The sequence below is a fragment of the Danio rerio genome, chromosome 16 (assembly GCF_052040795.2).
Source record: "Danio rerio strain M-AB ecotype USA chromosome 16, GRCz13ab, whole genome shotgun sequence".
Lineage (NCBI taxonomy): Eukaryota > Metazoa > Chordata > Actinopteri > Cypriniformes > Danionidae > Danio > Danio rerio.
The window spans coordinates 46508636-46525466 of NC_141036.1; the positions used below are offsets into that span (position 1 = coordinate 46508636).

The 16831-nt window shown below is 34.8% G+C and overlaps 1 protein-coding gene and 1 long non-coding RNA gene across 3 annotated transcripts in view; one reads left to right on the forward strand and one right to left on the reverse strand.

The window, feature by feature from the left end:
* si:dkey-22o22.2 overlaps positions 1 to 16831 on the reverse strand; it is a 304899-nt gene that overhangs the window by 251193 nt on the left and 36875 nt on the right. Inside the window, exon 1 of one of the 2 annotated variants that reach the window (XM_087287664.1) lies at positions 7473 to 8366. The exons of the other annotated variant lie outside the window; for it this stretch is intronic. Coding sequence (XP_087143790.1) covers positions 7473 to 8163 — 691 coding nt within the window. The 5' untranslated portion in view covers positions 8164 to 8366. Of the gene's footprint in view, positions 1 to 7472; positions 8367 to 16831 lie in introns of those variants that run through there. 2 annotated transcript variants of the gene reach the window in all.
* LOC147840384 (uncharacterized) overlaps positions 1 to 16831 on the forward strand; it is a 58866-nt gene that overhangs the window by 40743 nt on the left and 1292 nt on the right. The gene's annotated exons all lie outside the window — the stretch shown is intronic.

The following is a 16831-nucleotide window of genomic DNA, read 5'->3' on the forward strand; positions in this document are numbered from 1 at the left end:
GTAATCATAAATATATATTTCTATTTATGTGTGCGCATTATATCTGGAAAGATTGAGATGTCAAAAAAGGCTGAATCTTTTTCTAGCACCAGTCTTTCACCTTTGCTTCCAAGATTTGACCTCCAATGTTCAAGCACAGATACAGCTGCTCTTTGTTTCGACTTTTTACATTTTCATGAGTATGGATTCTTTAAGGGCAGAAAAAAGAAGAAAATGTGTACAGCACGCAAACCATTATCACTGTTTACCAACCCAATGAAGGCACCACAGGGATGGTCTTTATGAGGATTAGAAAGCTGCCCCGCGGTCCCGACTATGCGCGCTGCATAGAAATGCTAATGCTAATTGTGCAGGACAAACTGTTAAGCCTCTCTGCTCTATGAGTGGCTTCTTGATGAAATGGCAAGTGACATTGGGGTGAGTCAACCATACTGGTGTCTCTCGTCCTGTCTTGCTGTTATACAAATGTGACAAGCCAATAATAAAACAGATATTCTGAAGGCATTTAGTGCTCCTGTAGTTCATAATGCATGATGCGAACTAAGAGTATATGAAATTCAATGGGACCCATATAGAATACATAGAAATATATTCCAGTAAATGACATACAAGTTCGTATTTGGAGTTTACGCATATAAAATGTCACATAAACAGGCGTCACGGTGAAACAGAGGGTAGCACGATCGCCTCACAGCAAGAAGGTTGCTGGTTCATGCCTCGGCTGGGTCAGTTGGCATTTTTGTGTAAGTATGAAAGTTCCCCCATGATCGCATGGGTTTCCTTTGGGTGCTCCGGTATTCCACACAGTCCAGAGACATGTGGTATAGGTAAATGGGATAAGCTAAATTGTCTGTATAGTGTATAAGTGTGAATGAGTGTGAATTGATGTTTCCCAGTGATGAGTTGTAGCTGGAAGGGCATCCGCTGCGTAAAACATATGCTGGATAAGTTGGCGGTTCATTCCACTGTGGCGACCTCAGATTAATAATGGGACTAAGCCAAAAATAAAATTAATTAATTAATGAAAATGTCACATATGCTATATATATTTAGAAATATTAGCAAAATTCCCGCTTTCATATTTTTTCCAACTATTAAAATTACAAATGTGTATATACAGTTCAAGTCAGAATTAATAGCCCCCCTGAAATATTAGTCCCTATGTTTATTTTTTCCTCTTTGCCATGATGACAGTAAACAATAATTGACTAGATATTTTTAAGACACTTCTACAGATTAAAGTGATATTTAAAGGGTTAACTAGATTAACTAGGCAGGTTAGAGTAATTAGGCAAGTTATTGTATAATGATGGTTTGTTCTGTAGTCTATCAAAAATATATAGCTTAAAGGGGCTAATAATATTAATATATTTTAATTTAAAACTGCCCAAATTCTAGTCAAAATAAAACAAATAAGACTTTCTCCAGAAAAAAATATTATCAAACATACTGTGAAAAATTTCTTGCTCTGTTAAACATAATTTGGGAAATATTTAAAAAAGGAGAAAAAAATGAAAGGGGGGCTAATAATTCTGGCTTCAACTGTATATGTTCAAATATATCATACATAATTAATATTATGCGTGGGTGTTCATATACGGTCATTTATGCAGAGTTCAGATGCAAAAACTAAAAGTTCCATCTAAGAGTTTCTTCTAAAATCAGGATTTTTCTCAGCCTCCTTTGTTTATGTTCAGTTATTTGCATGCACGACAATAAATAAAACCTGTTTTATATCATTAAAGTAAAATTAATGAACCTACACGTAGGAACCTGGGAAAATATGCTCAATTTAGAAAAAAAATTTTGACGGTACTTTTTGCTCTTTTCATATTAACTCTTCATATGTGAAAATGCCTATTGCAATGTTTCAAAATATAGTTTGCATATATATGACATATTTTACATATGTAAATTACAACAATGAACTTGTATGTCATATATGTAATTTGCATATATTGCCAAATATTAGATATTTACAGCTGAAGTTAAAATTATTATTATGTTTAACAGAGTGAGGACATTTTCAAAGTATGTCTGATAATTTTTTCTTCTGAAGAAAATCTTGTGTATAAAATAATGTTTTATTTCGGCTAGAATAAAAGTAGTTCTTAATTTAAAAAAATAAATAAATAAGGTCAAAATGTTAGCCTCTTTAAGCTATATATTTTTCTCTATATAGTCTACAGAACAAACCATTGTTATACAATACATTTCTTGATTGCCCTAACCTGCCTAGTTAATCTAATTAACCTAGTTAAGCCTTTAAATGTCACTTTAAGCTGTATAGAAGTCAGTGTCTTAAAAATATCTAGTAAAATATTATTTACTGTCATCATGGCAAAGATAAAATAAATCAGTTATTAGAAATGAGTAATTAAAACTCTTATGTTTAGAAATGTGTTAAAAAAATATTCTCTCCGTTAAACAGAAATTAGGGGTAAAATAAACAGAGGGCTAATAACTCAAGGGGGCAAATAATTCTGACTTCAACTGTATATGTTCAAATATATCATACATAATTAATATTATGTGTGGGTATATATAGAGCAAATATGACATACTTTACAGGTGTAAATTACAAATATATTTACTTGTATGTCAAATATGTAATTTGCAAATATTGTCAAATATTACATCTATGTGGGAAACTATAAAGAAAAAACATCAATATGCAATATCAAGAAACTAAAACCACAATATATTATCACACACACATTTTACATGCACTCTAAAAAATGCTTGGTTTCACACACTTCTTTCATGTTGTCCCAACAAAAACCAATTAACTTTACTTCCTCGTTTTTACAAACTTAAGTGAACATAAAATCAACCCAGGCTCATTCTGAAAACATACCGCTAAATACATTTCTGAAGAGCGCCAAATACACCCCAGGAGGTATGTTTTTTTGCAGTTTTTGTTTTCACAAAATAAAAATAAAAAACATTTGAGAATTGTGTTGTTTCAACTCATTTTAAATAAGTAGTTTGAACAAGCGGCAAGAGTAATTTTTGAGTGTGCGGTTTTCCTGTTTTTGCAAAAAGCCTGCAACATTAACAAATGAATTTCTAACTATGGCCCAGTCCCAATTACAACAAAAGTAAAATCTCAAAATAAAAACGTCTGTTATAAAGCAGGTCTGCATGTGCTCTACTATGCAATTGTTACCTGGGTAAGCAACTTTATGAGTCAGATATCAAAGACTACGGGGACTGGGAGTGAATATGTCTTCACTCTGTTAACACAGATGGGATTTTCTCATCCAGACTTCGCACATAAACGGGACAAAACAAACAGCGTCATTCCAAAAAGCACTCAAACGCACTGTGTTAGCATGAGGCTTTCACAATGGATTCAAAAATAATTGTCTCCCAGAAGACCCTGCATTGGCTTGACTTCCCCATACAAGCGTTTGGAGAGAGAAAGTCCTTCAAACTGCCCCCGAAAATGAGATACAAAGCTCTTCTGCTGCCAACAGGACTGTGTTCCCATTGTGCTGAATTCACACTGAAGAGTGGAGAGGATACTCCACTGTGTTGTAGGGTTTTAAAGAGAGAGCTGTGCCGAAATGACCGAAAGGCTGAAACACAACATGTTCATTATAGACCAGACTAGCAGTGAAAGTGCAGACCAGTCAGAATATGCATGGTGAAACATCCAAACAAACATCCAAAGAAAGCAGTGTAGACCAAATCCAAGAATAAATTGGATTTATAAAATGTTTAATGAGTCAAAGGAACTGTTTCAGCTTGATCTTAAGTGGATAGTTCACCTAAAAATTTAATTTCTGTCATCATTTACTCACATTTATAAGTTTCTGTTGAACATAAAAGAAGATATTTTAAAAAATGCCAGAAACCTGTTACAATAGACTCATAAATATGTGTTTTTCCTATGGAAGTCAATGGTCACAAGTATTCAGCTGTCTTCAAAATATTTTATTTTGTAATCAAAAAAAGAAAGAAACTTAAAATGTTTAGAACCACTTGATAGTTTGTAAATAGTCAGTAAATTTTCATTTTTGGGTGAACTATCCCTTTAAGGTGCATTTCTCAGAGGCCAGCAGAAAAACAGTGTTTTCACCTGGTTTTAACATCTGAGTTAAAACAGCCATTTTGATTGTAGCCCCTGTGTACATTGCAGCAAGGCATGAATATCTGCTTTTAAAGCATTTTTTCACAATGCGTCCCATAACAATCAAGTAGTAGGTATGTAGGAAACAAAATGGATTGTAAACTAAAATGTGCTGAAATATACATGAATTATGGTATGCATAAATTGGAATTAAATTCTGCTAAAGCTTGCAATTCAAAATCAAACCTATGAATTAACAGAACAGGTTTACTTAAATGACCTAGAACAGGGGTGCCCAAAGTTTTTCCTATAAAGGACCAAAAACCAAACTTGATTGAGGGCTGTGGGCCGAATACATAACAAACAGTACTACATAAAATTTTTAATTTATGGAATTTCCTCATTTATTCAGTAATATAAAAAAACTAGTAACCCTTGCTTCAAATTATCTTTAATATCTAATGCAGTATCATTTTTAACATTTTATAATGAACTTATTACAGAAAAAAACATAATTCTAACACAATGGAGTTCAATGTTGAATACACTAGTCCAGCTGCACCTGCCTTTACCTTGATATGCTCATAGATGTCTGCACGTCAAGTGACAGTTTTTCTATTTATAAAAGTATGATCCATTTACAAAATGTAATTCAATTGCTTAATTTCAGTTGCCTTTTTGTAGCTCAGTAATAAAACTAACTAAGAAACAAAAGTTTACGTTCAATTCAAAATTCATAATGACGATTTCTGTTAAACCACTGACATTCTCCCTCTCTTTTAAGATGGGATGGCAGGCCAATTCAAAGGTTACCATGGACCAACTACTTTGGGCATCTCTGATCTAGAATAATTAATCAAAGAAAATTAAGTATATTTCAATACACTCAAAAAAATGACTTTTGCTACTCTAAAAGAACTTTTTGCTGCATGTTCAAACTGCTTATTTAAAATGAGCTGAATCAACACAATTCGTGAGTTTTTGGGGGGAAACATAATTGTTTTTTGTTTAATCCACTTTAATTTTTAAAAACAATTAGGTTAACTTAATGAATTTGTTTTGGGACAACTTGAAGGAATTGCGTGGAAGCTAGCATTTTTTACAGTGGACTTGTGTTCTACTAAGTAGTTAAACTACTAATTTAAAATGAGTTGACCCAACACAATTCTTAATGCTTTTTTGTGAAAACATCTTGATTATTTTATGTAATATCAACTTAAATTTGTAAAAACAATTAAACTAACATAATCAATTTGTGTTGGGACAACATGAAGGAATTGTGTGGAACCAGAACTTTTTTCACAGTGTACTTAAAACAGTTATTTTAACAAACTTTTTAAACCATTCTTGAAGACAATGTTTCTTTACTACATCCATATTCCATGAAGAACATTTACAATCCATGCTGTCTTTCCATTCCACAGGTGAAAATCAAGTTTTTAATACTTAAAATGTTCTTTTAAAAACTGTTTACTTGAATTTCTTAAGCCAAAAATGTTTCCTATTTTGCATTGCTGTGAAAACATGTTGTTTTTGTTGTTTTAATGTGTTTTTCTAGCAAAAACAAATATATTGTAATGTATATAGGTAATAAAATAACTTGATGGTAATACTGCCCACCCACAGTCCTGACATGTGTAAGGCAGACGCTTCACACACTTTCTTAAGTGTAGGAAAAACCTCATGTTTAAATGTAAAAAGCCACATCTGTTCTGTTCACTGCTGATGATAGAGCTTTCCAGCAAGCTCTCATCCCAATTTAAATCATCCTGTAATTCCCCAATCAGTGGAAGCAAGATCAGTACAACAGAAAAGGCATTCCTCAAAGGTTTCGCATGGGATACTTTACAGAAATGCACATAATAACTCTTATTTCTCTTTTCAAAGGAACGCGTGGCAACATCATTCCAGAAAAGCAGTTTGAGTAAACATGTCAAGGCGTATATATTCATCTGATCTCTGAATTCACTCAGCGAGATGACCTCAATCAGAATCACAAACAACTCCAATGGCTGGTTCAGGTGATGGACTGAGACCTTTGCTTGCAAAAACAAACATTTATATCCCCCAACGTCAACTACACATCCTGCCCCACTGAAGGTATTTAGGAGCACATGTGCTGTCTGGTGACTTCCAGGTGAATAAATATCCCTAATTACACCAAACAAACAAATGAATAAAGGTTTGCTTTTAGAGCTCTGATTAGCGAAATCAGACCTGCGTGACCTCAACCACTTTAGCTAAACTCACAGTCGTAATTAGAAGACTTTCTCCATAACATTTATGTTCACTTGAACCCAGCTACTCTCTGATACCGAGTGATCTCATCTGAGTTTATCCAACGTGTCGTAATGTATCTGTTTCACAATAATTCAAGCTGAGCTACCCAGCAAATTGCATTCATTTATTACAGTCAGAGATGTAAGAATTATAAATGGTTCCTTTACTCCAGTTTCTCCATTTCCTTAATGATTTCAGTACTTTTTTAAAGTGGAACATCTGGAACATGCTTTAACGCTTATGTTTGTCACTTAAACCATAGCCACATATTCTGTTATTTGTTTACACGTTTACCAAACTAACCTACCAAGGACAAACATCTAGGTAAAAAAAAAAGTGTAAAACTAAGAGGAACTAATATAATCCGGCAACCCAAATTGTGTGAAACATTGCTTGGGTTTACTGCTATTTTTTATTCTCAAAAATAATATATTACCAAAATGCATATCCTGATTGCAGTTTAAATATACGTATAAGCATCTTTAAAATGCAAACATTTCATTAATGTCAAGAGCAGATTACAAATGTAATTTTGCAATGAACACCATGTGTTGTGTCATCAACTCATGCACTTATTGTGGCTGCGCATTGTTTTGAATGTGGTACTGCACTGCAAGTATTAAATATGTTTTTCACATGACCTTAAGCGAAGAGTAAATTTAAAGTGCACAATACATGTCCCCAAATGTCACAAAGCTTCCGCACATCGGATAAGTGCGCTGTGATATCAGTCGAGCTGAGAGGTAGGCAGGATGATGCCCTCTCCTTCATTTTAGCGCTCATAAAAGATTAACAGCATGTTTGCATGCAAACTTAAATGAATTGAATGAATGGTTCTCCTAAAATGCTTAATTTATCTTTATTTTACATACATGTATCATGTATCAGACTCAAATGGAAGCGTTAGAATAAGACGCTCTCAGTGGCCATTCACTTTCATTGTCAGAAAAGATGCAACGGAAGTAAATGGTGACTGAGTGAATGGTGACTGAAGTCTATTCACGTGAAAAGCCATACAGATCAGTGTCTGATGACAGAGGCTGCGTTTGTTAGGTTTGGCACTTCTTTAAACTCATGCAAATGAACGCGCAAACTGTGACTTTAAGGCTTAACATACCTCTCATGTTATGGATTTTAACCATGACCTCGGTTGCTGACACCAAACGATGCGCCAAGTACACGCGCCCCGAGTCTCTTTCCATCTGGATCGGTGAGTTTCCCTCCGAAACCACCTCGAACCACTTCTTCTCGAACTTCTGGTCCGGTACCGTAAAGATCAAGTCTCCGACTTTCACATCTTCAGAAACTGTAACGGTGTAGGACACTTCTTCCGAGACGGCTCTTGGCTTCCTGCTGCCGCTTTTAACACCGATAACCCCTGTGCTGACAGAGGATTCATTAAAACGCCGTGTTTCGTCGTATTTTTGAAGCATTTTGATTTTAACAGTCACTTCTTCAGCTGTTCCGTTGCACCTCGGCAAGCGCGCGCTCACAGTATAGCTCAGTTTAGAGTCCGTGGCAAAAGTTTCAGTGGTTTTTAACACAAATCCCTTGTTGCCCAGATATTCAAGAGAAAAATCCAACGAGTCGTCTCCTGTCAAAACTGTTTTAAGTCCTGCTAAATTGTCTTCTTTGCATTTGTCTCCCAAAGGAAACGTGAACCCAGCGACAACAGTTCCAGGCAATGCGCTTTCCTCAACGTGTCCATAAAAAAGTGTCGAATCCGCATTAGCAAAAGCAAGCAAAATAATTAAAAGACATGCAGTAAGAAATCTGCAAAAAGTCGGATTTCGCAAATGCGCCCTCATTATTCCATCAATTCTGCCACTCTGTCCTTCAAAATCTGACTTTTATTCCTTATTCCTCAAGAACATGCTATTTATGTAACTCAAAGCACCGCTAATTAGATAAATTAGCGCACTCTATACACTATAAGTTTTCAAGATGTGAATGTTTTGTGTGTTGCTCCTCTACCGGCATCTCATTCAGCCCCAGTCTCACTCATTCCCGCATCCGCCGATACACAGCATCTCCATGTGGTACCCTGCGCCCCGCCTTCAAAATCTGAACCAATCACTGTGTCGCAGAGGTCGGACTTGAGTTTTAGACCATCCCACTATATATATTTAGCTTAAACGGATCAGGCTGGATATGCAGCTTTTAAAAGTTGAGGCTTAATTTTACAGCAAATTTAGAGTCTTTAAGTTTCTTAAATGAATTACTACATGTAGAGAAGGTTATTTAATAAGGACACAATAAATAGAATTATACATCATTGCAAACATATCTTTTCCATCAGTATTTATCAACGGTTTTTATTGTTGATAATGGTAATTGTTTAAAGAAGCACATTAGAATGATCAAGTGACACTGCTGAAAATTCATGTTCACCTCACAGAAAAACAGTTACAGAAATGCATATACATACATACATACATACATATATATATATATATATATATATATATATATATATATATATATATATATATATATATATATATATATATATATATATATAATTTTTTATTTATTTTCATTTTTGGTTTATTCTTGGTTTTTAAACTTTAGATGGATAAATGAAAATATGAGAGAAAATCTGTGGCAACTAAAAAAATCTTAAAGCACATTTTGAGAGTAAGGTACTCTCTTAAAGTTTGTTATTATATGATTAAAAATCATACAAGGTTTTTTGACATTTAATTGTCTGGATTAAAACATTGTACAATGTGCAATGCTTAATTGACAGTAAATTTCCAAAAACACTACCGCTGTGCAGCTTTGTGTTTTTTATTCTATCTGGCATTTTCTAAACCGTTTCTTCCATCTGCAACCAAAAGCTGATGTGCTAAACACCACCTTTGACAAGTGCATGCTGGGTAATGCCCTACAAAATTCTAATGCAAAACTTCTTTTGTTTTCACACCAAGAGACATTAAAAAAAAATCCTGGATTTGCTTGTCAATCTAATAGTGAATAGAGACCAGCAAGTAAAAAAAAAGTTATAATAATAAGTAAAAAAAAAATCAAATACTTTTCATTCTAATGCTTATATGGGAGGAATGCCTTATGTTGCAAGTGTGTGTTTTTAAAGGGATATAGTTTACCTAAAATAATCATGTTATTGTTTACTCATTCTTCTGCCAAACCTGTTTGACTTTCTTTCTTAAATTGAACCCAAAAGAAGTTAGTCTTATTTATTTACTTATATATTTATTTGTTTGTTCGTTTGTTCATTTTATTGTATTTTTTACATGGACATCACAATTTCACTGGACAATCAAATGCATTTGTTTAAGTGTTTTAGCAGACTTGCTGATTCTTAACACCTGTCCACAGGAGGCTTAAAAAAACTGACAAAATGAAAATATAATAAATACATAAATTAATACTGTAGGAAACTGGTAGCCACTTTTGTTTCTACTACTGATGTATAGAAAACCACTTGAGGGTGAGCTAATGCTGAGTAAACGTTAATTTTGGGCCAAATCTTCCCTTTAGGATATACAGTACAGTTTGGTGTAATGTATCATTTAATAAAAATCTAGCTTTTTCTTGGTCGTCTATAAATAGTCAATTCAAAATAAATGGTCAATTCAGAAACATTGCTTTTTCATGATTTATGTTCTGAAATAGAATCCACTGTATGAGTAGTACAGGATGGGTAATTAATAAATGGATTTTCCATATTTCACACTATTTCTGTAAGTGTTGGTGCATCCAAAATCACATATTATTTACTATACCTGAATTCAAACTTTCTTTCAGACTATTCTATTTAGTATAAATACGAGTTGTATGTTTATATATTAAACATTGTGATATGAAAAGTTCCCCAATGTTTTGTTGTTGTTTGTTTGTTACACTGATTATTTAAGTTTAAATACGGTTTTAAATAAAGCTTTAAGATTTATTTCTATACTATTATTTAGATTTTTCACCTTTTTAATTTTTTTTACATTTTTGTCACACTTTTAGGCTTCAGCAGCATTAGGTTGTTACAGTCATGCCAATAAAGACATTTTAAATTTGAATTTAGTATGGAAGGGATAATGTCATTATCACATGATCTACCAAAGTCAAGTTCAGGTTTATTCTAATGGAATAATAAAGGGTCCATTTGGAGTGCCTTGAAGAATCTCAGTTGAGCTTTTAGAACATTTTGCTTGTCAATCTGATGGTAGTGAATAGAGACCAGCAAGTAAAAAAAAATGCAAAAGAATCAAATAATGTTCCTAATAATGTTTCTATGGCATGAATGCCATACAGTATATTGTTAGTCATCCCCAGAAACCAATTATGAATTTAGTATGTAAGGAATTCGCACAAGTCACATGTTGTCATTATCATGACCTACCAATGTCAGTTTCATTGCATCAGTTCAATAATAAATTCTTGTGGCCTGATGAAATCTTAAAGGGTCCATTGGGTCTGCTTTGAGAAAAATCAGTGGAACTAGTAAAAATTTTTTTTATTATAAATTTGGAAAGGCGACACAGTGGCACAGTGGATAGCACTTCATTGGTGTTGTGAAGTTGGCGGTTCATTCCGCTGTGGCGACCCCAGATTAATAAAGGGACTAAGCGGAAAAGAAAATGAATGAATAAACGAATAAAGGAATTTGGAAATAGATTTGGGTCTTCAATTTTTAATTTTGAGGTTAAAAATGTGCCACACATTCTCTACTGGAAACAGGTCTGGACTGCAGACAGGCCAGTCAAATACCTGTATCCTCTACTTGTACTTGTCGAAATATGCATGGGTGTCCCTGAGAAGGCAGCATATTGTGCTCCAAAATCTCTATGTACTTTTCAGCATCGCAGATGTGTGAGTTACATTTGCCAAGGGCACTGACACAACCCCATACCATAACAGACCCTTGCTTTCTACTTTAGTGCGGAGAACACGGCGTCCATTTCTCCCAAAATAAAATACCTGAAATACTGATTAATCTGATCACAGTGCACATTTACACTATGTGATGGTTTATCCCAGATGCCTCAGAGCCCAGAGAAATCGACAAACTCTTCTGGACAGTGTTAACATAAGGCTTCTTTTTAGCACAGTACTGTTTTAACTGGTATTTGTGGATGTAACTACGTATTTTGGTACCTGACAAAGATTTGCCAAAGTAATCCTGAGCCCATGTGGTAATATCACTTATAGATGAAAGATTATTCTTGATGCAGTGGCGAGTGAGGGATCAGAAATCAAAGTTGTTGTTTAGCTTAGGCTTACGTCCTTGTCAAAACATGAAATATTTTGTGTTCAAACTATTTACAAGTCAAAGTAAATCACTACTTTTTTATTTACCTATTCCATACTGTTCTAACTTTTTCTGATTTGGGGTTTAGTCCACTTGTGATATAGTGGCAAAGTGCAATTTCGAATACTGTGTTTTTTTTTAACTAGTCTAACAAGCAAAGGTAATCTGTAATATCCCCTTATGATAGACAGCTTTAGCTCTACTTTGCTCAGTCAATGGAGTGTGATATTGATCAAGAATCTTTTAAGATATTTCTTTTTGTTGTTGTTTTAGTGTTGGCATAGTTACTGCATTTGCCTTTGTTGGCCCACATACTGCCTATGGCTGTTCTGAAAGAGTATCAGACAAAGGGTCAAGGCTTGCCTGGTTATCTTCAGTATAACTATGCCACCTCTCTCTTTCTCAATGTCATGCGGCTGATGGATTCTGTTTGAGGCACAATAGACATGCACAGACAGGTGAGATCAAAACAAATCAGCCCCGTGACATCAAACATCCTGGGACTGTTGGTGCTACAGTATTGAGATGGAGAGTATATTATTTCATATGTTGATAAATCCAACTCTTTTGTAGTGCAAACGAAACCTTTTTATCATTATTTTGGCAACAGGTCACCTCCTAAATTGCACATGCTCCTGATCATAATTATTTTCTTATTAAACCACATTTCGTTTTCCCCTTTCATTGCTTTTCAGTTTGGTAATTAGCGCTCGTCTGTAAGTGCTGGGTATTCCATGATGCTTCATCATAGAAACGTATAATGGGCACATACTGCATGCATTGTCTGTATTGTCAAGGCAAGGAGATGAATAGGATGGGCCCGCTTCCCTTTTGATGTGTAACAATGTTTTTTCATAGTGAATCGCTTTTCAAATGGAAATGAAATTAACAGATATGAGTGCTATTATGGACTCTGTAGTGGGAGGTTCATTATAGAGTGTTTTTGCTTCAGCGCTGTGTGGACATGCGACTATAGTTTTGAGCATATGTAAATCGTGCTAAGAAAACAGTCAGATTTATGGTTTTAGAGCCATTCTAAGTTCATTGTCAATCTGCAGAAATAGAAAATGGTCAAGGTCACTTTTTTACTGAAAGGAAAATACTTGTAATTCTGTTAGAAATTATTCATTCTACACTACCTGACAACAGTCTTGTCGTAAATTCCAGTTGTAAGAGCATCAAATAATAACTTGATTCTAGTTGATCATTTGGAAAAGTGGCAGAAGGAAGATTTTTCCGATGAATCATCCGTTGAACTGCATCCCAATCATCACAAACTGCAGAAGATCTATTGGATCCTGCATGATCAGTCAAGTTTGGTGAAGAAAAATCATGGTTTGGGGTTACATTCAGTATAGGGGCATGTGAGAGATCTGAAGAGTGGATGGCAACATCAACAGCCTGAAGTCTCAAGACATTTGTGCTGCCCATTACATTACAAACCACAAGAGAGGACAAATTCTTCAAATTCCTTCTCATACTTCTGCCTCCACATCAAAGTTCCTGAAAGTAAAAAAAGGCACTACAGGATTGGCCAGCCCAGTCAACAGACTTGAACATTACTGAGCATGTCATTAAAGATGAATCCAAAGAATCTTGGAGAAATCTGGGAGCCCTGTAAGGATGCTTTCTTTGCCATTCCAGATGACTTTATTAATTATTTGAGTTATTGCAGAGATGTATGGATGCAGTCCTTCAAGCTCATGAGAGTCATAATCAATATAAATTATTTTTCCACTGCACCATGACTTTATACTCTATATTGTGCATTATTTCTGTTAAGTGACAAGACTTTTGTCTAGGCAAAGTAAGACCTTACTGTCCTAATTAAATAATTAAAAATCAAGGCATCATATTTTGTTTTGGTGAAATAAATGTAATCTAGAGGTCTGTGCCTTCATATTATCAGCTTCTGACACCAAATGATCAACTACATATCAAGTTATTATTTGTTATTATTAGAATTTTGCCGGTTAGTGTATGTTGTTCCAGTGTTTGTGTTCCTTAATAGTCATAATAAATGTTTTTTTATTGGTCTGAGGTCCCATTTATAAAACTTTGCGTAGAAACCTTCCTTAAAGTGAATGTACAGCGGTACATTACATCAATTTTCAATCGATTTATAAAGGACTATGGCTCATACACTCAAATATCTATCTATCTATCTATCTATCTATCTATCTATCTATCTATCTATCTATCTATCTATCTATCTGTCTGTCTGTCTGTCTGTCTGTCTGTCTGTCTGTCTGTCTGTCTGTCTGTCTGTCTGTCTGTCTGTCTGTCTGTCTGTCTGTCTGTCTGTCTGTCTGTCTGTCTGTCTGTCTGTCTGTCTGTCTGTCTGTCTGTCTGTCTGTCTGTCTGTCTGTCTATCTATCTATCTATCTATCTATCTATCTATCTATCTATCTATCTATCTATCTATCTATCTATATATATATTTTTTTTTGCTGCTTGTTCTAACTACTTATTGTAAATAAAGTTGTGAAAACACCCAATTTTCTTGATGTTTTCGGGGATGGGGGAGATCAACTTCATTGTTTTATGTTCAGTCAACTTAAAATGGTAAAAACCATTAAGCTATTCGATTTGCATTAGGCAAACATGAAGGGATTTTCCACACTGTGTGATTTAAAGTGCTTCAATTAAGTCAATATTTTAGTTAAATATGGTTACTTAGAGTTAACTTACAGCTGTACACATTCTTCTGTCAAGTTTATTTTTTATGACTCAAAACCTTTGCATGAGAACACACATTTCCATCACCAATTTGTACACGTTTACTCATAAATGAGATCCCTGATCTTTATAGTGAATTAAAACTGCAGTCCAGCTCATCAACAGAATCACTCTTGTGAGGAAAATGCAAATGAAAATTGCATGGTTAGAATCATTGATTATTTTAACCAAAATAGACAATCTTACTGAAATATATTCAAATCTTTTTCAAAACTAAATGAAATAGAATCAGACGAATCAAGAACTTTGTGGATTTTGAGACAAATTTGGGTGTGTGTATAGATTTCCTGAAATGCTCCTCATTTTCAACGAAAAGTGCTGTTATATCGCTTTGAACTAACTGGGTTGTTATGGACAAATTGCAATATGTTTTTTTTTGCTAGTAGTAGTTAAATAGTTATTAGCAAAAAACACCATATTGCAATTTCCCAACATCGCTGAATGTGTTTTTGTGGTAGTTTAGTCCATTGTAAACAGAGTTAGCTGTACGGCGTTCCACAGTAACACATTACTGTTTTCTAATTACACTTTTAGGGGGTGCAGTACTGTAACAAATTACATTTTAAATGTGTAATTTAATTACAGTTACTAAAGTCACTGTAATTGCGTTACAAAAAATGCTTCTTTTAAGTAACGTTTTCCACTGCACCTTCAGTTAATATGCATGCACTTTTAAATATCTGGAGAATGCGAGCTGAAATGGTTGCTGACGAGAGAGGTTCTTCAAGTGGAAATACAGACATTACGTTGATTTCCAACAAAAATATTGCTGTGAAATGCAGTCTATGTCCAGTCTCTAAAGAACTTTCGACTGCATTTAACTCAACCAGCAACTTGTTCAAGCACTTGAATAGAAAGCATTCTAAGACAATACTCGTCCCGACGAAGAACACCCCCCCCCCCCCCGCCAACTCAATCTAAATAAGCTAAACTGAATTTTTCTGCAGAATCAGAACTGAAGGTATCTTCTGAATGTGAAGAGGAGTGTTCAAGTGCTTGAACAGTGTCATTCACATATCACGTCTTTTGCGATAAGTGAGAATTTTAAGATTTGGGTGAACTTCAGAATATGTCAAGCTGCTGTGATCAACCCATTGTAAAGTGTTTCAGTGATTTTAAATTACTGAAAGAGCTGCAGTTTATTTAGTATTTTTATAGGTATATTTTATATGTTTTAAAAGTGACTTCAAAGTAATGTAATTAGAAATCTGATTACTTTTTACATTAAGTAATTAGTAATGTAATCAGATTACAATTTTTCAGTAGTAATCAGTAATTTGTAATCCATTAATTTTTTTTTTAAATAACTTACCAAGAATGATTTTAAATCTATTCTAATAGGCTTCATCACACAACAAATGCTTTTAGCCTCATCAGATGTGTTTTTGTTTGTTTTTGGTATTACAATGTCAGATGAAAATTGTCAATCACCTCAGTGTAAACTGATGTAAGAGTAAACAAAAATAATCGGTAGAGATTCAATCAAGTTTTCCTTTCTTATGTGAAGATCCAAAGAAGAGCATAACAGTTTTATAATGTGTCAAAACTAAAACAAATTAACTGAAATAAAATCAATTTGGACTTGAATCAAGAGCCTAATCTGAATCACAAAATATGCACCAATACCCTTTTTTTGTCTCTCTTCCAAACACTGAAAGCACAGGTTTGAATAAAATATGAGGAAGAGTAAAAAACTGTCCAAGTTTTGACTTTTCGTTGACCTGTATCTTTAACGTCTGTTTAGAGACGGCTCTTGTATGATGGTACAGTGCTTTGCACATGTCCATATTGCGTTCAGGTGTGCGCCAAACTTTAGTCAATGGTGATGAATGAGTGCAGCGCCAAAGATGAGGCAAGGTGGAAAAAACAAAAGATCCACACATGGGAATATTTATCCTCATTCCCATCAGCTCAACGGATGCCTCACCTTGTCATAGCTCCACCGTAATCATTCCAACAATACAGAAGATATACAAGATACGCCATGACGTAACCTCTCAAAAAATACAGTTTCAGGAGCATCTTAATACCACAGCGTGCCAGCTGAAAGATGCGCGCATGCTTTAAAGGAATTAAAGCAATCACCTGCACATTTCTCTAAAGTCAAATAGACTTGTTTAAGCATGAAAGCCCCCGCAGCAGCCGCCCCCCTCCTTCTCACCTCTCTTTGAGAAGCATAACACAAATTACAGCAATTTACCCCAAGAGGCAGTGTGTGCGTGTGACAGCAGAATGGGTTTCGAGTTGACGGTGTCGAATGTCGTGTCACAGCCACTCATGCCAGTCTTTCATCATATTTTGGCATGCCTCTCTGTGGAAAAAGTGACAGGAATGGAGAGGGAAAGACGGCAATCTCGCAAACCTTGAGTTTCTCCGTCAAAGGTCACTATAACTGACAGGAATTCTCTCTCTCTCTCTCGCCATCACTGGCTCGTTTCCTCCCCATTTCCATCTGTACTCTCTCTCTCTCT